Below are 2,090 nucleotides of genomic sequence, written 5' to 3' on the forward strand. Positions count from 1 at the left end.
CACTCCGGAGCGGGGCCACCGCCCCTCGCCGCTGCGGGCACCAGCGCCGACATGCCACACGAGTAGCCCGCGCTCTTTGGAAGCACCGGAAGACACCCCTCGATCTGGGCGTGCCAAGGTGACCCCCTCGATGACCCCCCGCCCCTGCGGGCCGTCCGTACCCGTGCCCTGTCTGTCACTCTCGCGTCCGCCGCGCTCCCCCGCCGCGAGGGGAGCAGCGGCAATGCATGGGCATCCGTCTGTCTGTCTGTCTCAGCACCTCCATTGCATACACCTGCCTTTTGTGGTCCTCCCCGACTGCCCCGTGCACACGGCGGGGAGTCTGGGACCCCCTCTTTGTTCTGGTGGGGGTGTGTGTTTGAGGGTGTGCACGCGCGCGAGGGATGATTTCGGAAGGTGGGAGTTCGAGGCCATTTAAACATTCCATCGAGGATGGCGGTCCCCGACTCGCGACTCGCGTGGTGTTTTGAGCAGCTGCCCAGATGTGAAACAGTTGTTCATTTTCAGCATGCAAGATGTGATTCTCAAATGTGCATTCCCAGCGCTTTGGCGAACAGACCGCTGCGAGTCCGTGTGTGCCCACATCGCTCACGCTCGTGTTTTGAAGTCCTACCCTGTGTTTTCCCCAATGCCAAACGGCATTTTTGTTGTGGGGTTTAATCCACAGAGACTTTGGCTTTTGTTTTAAGTCACCAGTGTACAGTTCCCAAAGCTTGTGGCATTTGATACTGGTATCTGAGTAGGGGCTGGCTTTCTGTGTGTGTGTGTGTGTGTGTGTGTGTGTGTGTGTTTGTTGCATGATCGTGGATTGTCACCCTGCTATATCGAAACATTAAAAAGCCTGTCTTTTCGTTGAAGAGGACAGGGGTTAAAATGAATGAAGACCTGAAGGTCAATTTAAGCGGGCTGCCTCGGGATTATTTAGATGCCGGTGCCAACGAGAACGTCTCAGCCGCTGTCTCCTCCCAGGTTCCGGTTGTAGAGTCAGAGCCTGAGCTCGTAGTCAACCCCTGGGACATTGTCTTGTGTACCTCAGGAACCCTCATCTCCTGTGAAAATGCCATTGTGGTCCTTATCATCTTCCACAACCCTAGCCTGCGAGCACCTATGTTCTTGCTGATAGGCAGTCTGGCTCTTGCAGACCTGCTGGCTGGCATTGGACTCATCATCAATTTTGTTTTTGCCTACCTGCTTCAGTCAGAAGCCACCAAACTGGTCACCATCGGACTCATTGTCGCCTCCTTCTCTGCCTCTGTGTGCAGCTTGCTGGCTATCACTGTTGACCGCTACCTCTCGCTGTATTACGCTCTGACGTACCATTCCGAAAGGACGGTCACATTTACCTATGTCATGCTGGTCATGCTCTGGGGGACTTCCATCTGCCTGGGGCTACTGCCTGTCATGGGCTGGAACTGCCTGCGGGACGAGTCCACTTGCAGCGTGGTCAGACCTCTCACCAAGAACAACGCAGCCATTCTTTCCGTCTCTTTCCTCTTTATGTTTGCACTGATGCTTCAACTCTACATTCAGATCTGTAAGATTGTGATGAGGCACGCCCATCAGATAGCCCTGCAACACCACTTCCTGGCCACATCACACTATGTGACCACCCGGAAAGGGGTCTCCACCCTGGCTATCATCCTTGGGACATTTGCTGCTTGCTGGATGCCTTTCACCCTCTATTCCTTGATAGCAGATTACACCTATCCTTCTATCTATACCTACGCTACTCTCCTGCCTGCCACCTACAATTCCATCATCAATCCTGTTATATATGCTTTCAGAAACCAAGAGATCCAGAAAGCCCTCTGCCTCATCTGCTGCGGCTGCATCCCATCCAGCCTGTCCCAGAGGGCACGATCGCCTAGTGATGTGTAGCAGCCTTCCACCTAGAAGGACACTGCCAATGGCAAGCACTTCCACTGCCCACCCAATGGTTGATGTGCTCCCTTAAATTCTTTGCATTGGATTCTCTGTCAAGCCGCAGGAATACTTAGCATTGGTGAAGCAATGACATCATTTAAATGAGTTAAGTGACTGAGTGAAAATGATGTTACCAGTGTTGTCACTTTTTCAAAAAAGTTGTTGAC

At 53.2% G+C, this 2,090-nt stretch overlaps 1 protein-coding gene across 1 annotated transcript; it reads left to right on the forward strand.

The window, feature by feature from the left end:
- The first annotated feature begins 873 nt into the window (after positions 1-873).
- Positions 874-1,878, forward strand: Gpr12 (G protein-coupled receptor 12). Its single transcript, XM_076872547.1, has one exon. The coding sequence runs from the start codon at positions 874-876 to the stop codon at positions 1,876-1,878; it is 1,005 nt and encodes a 334-aa protein (XP_076728662.1).
- The last annotated feature ends 212 nt before the right edge of the window (positions 1,879-2,090 follow it).

The sequence above is a fragment of the Callospermophilus lateralis genome, chromosome 12, assembly GCF_048772815.1.
Source record: "Callospermophilus lateralis isolate mCalLat2 chromosome 12, mCalLat2.hap1, whole genome shotgun sequence".
In the NCBI taxonomy this organism is placed as follows: Eukaryota; Metazoa; Chordata; class Mammalia; order Rodentia; family Sciuridae; genus Callospermophilus; species Callospermophilus lateralis.

Excerpts from the sequence above, each read along its gene's own strand:
- Gpr12 (XM_076872547.1), top strand. The coding sequence starts at position 874 with ATGAATGAAGACCTGAAGGTCAATTTAAGCGGGCTGCCTCGGGATTAT.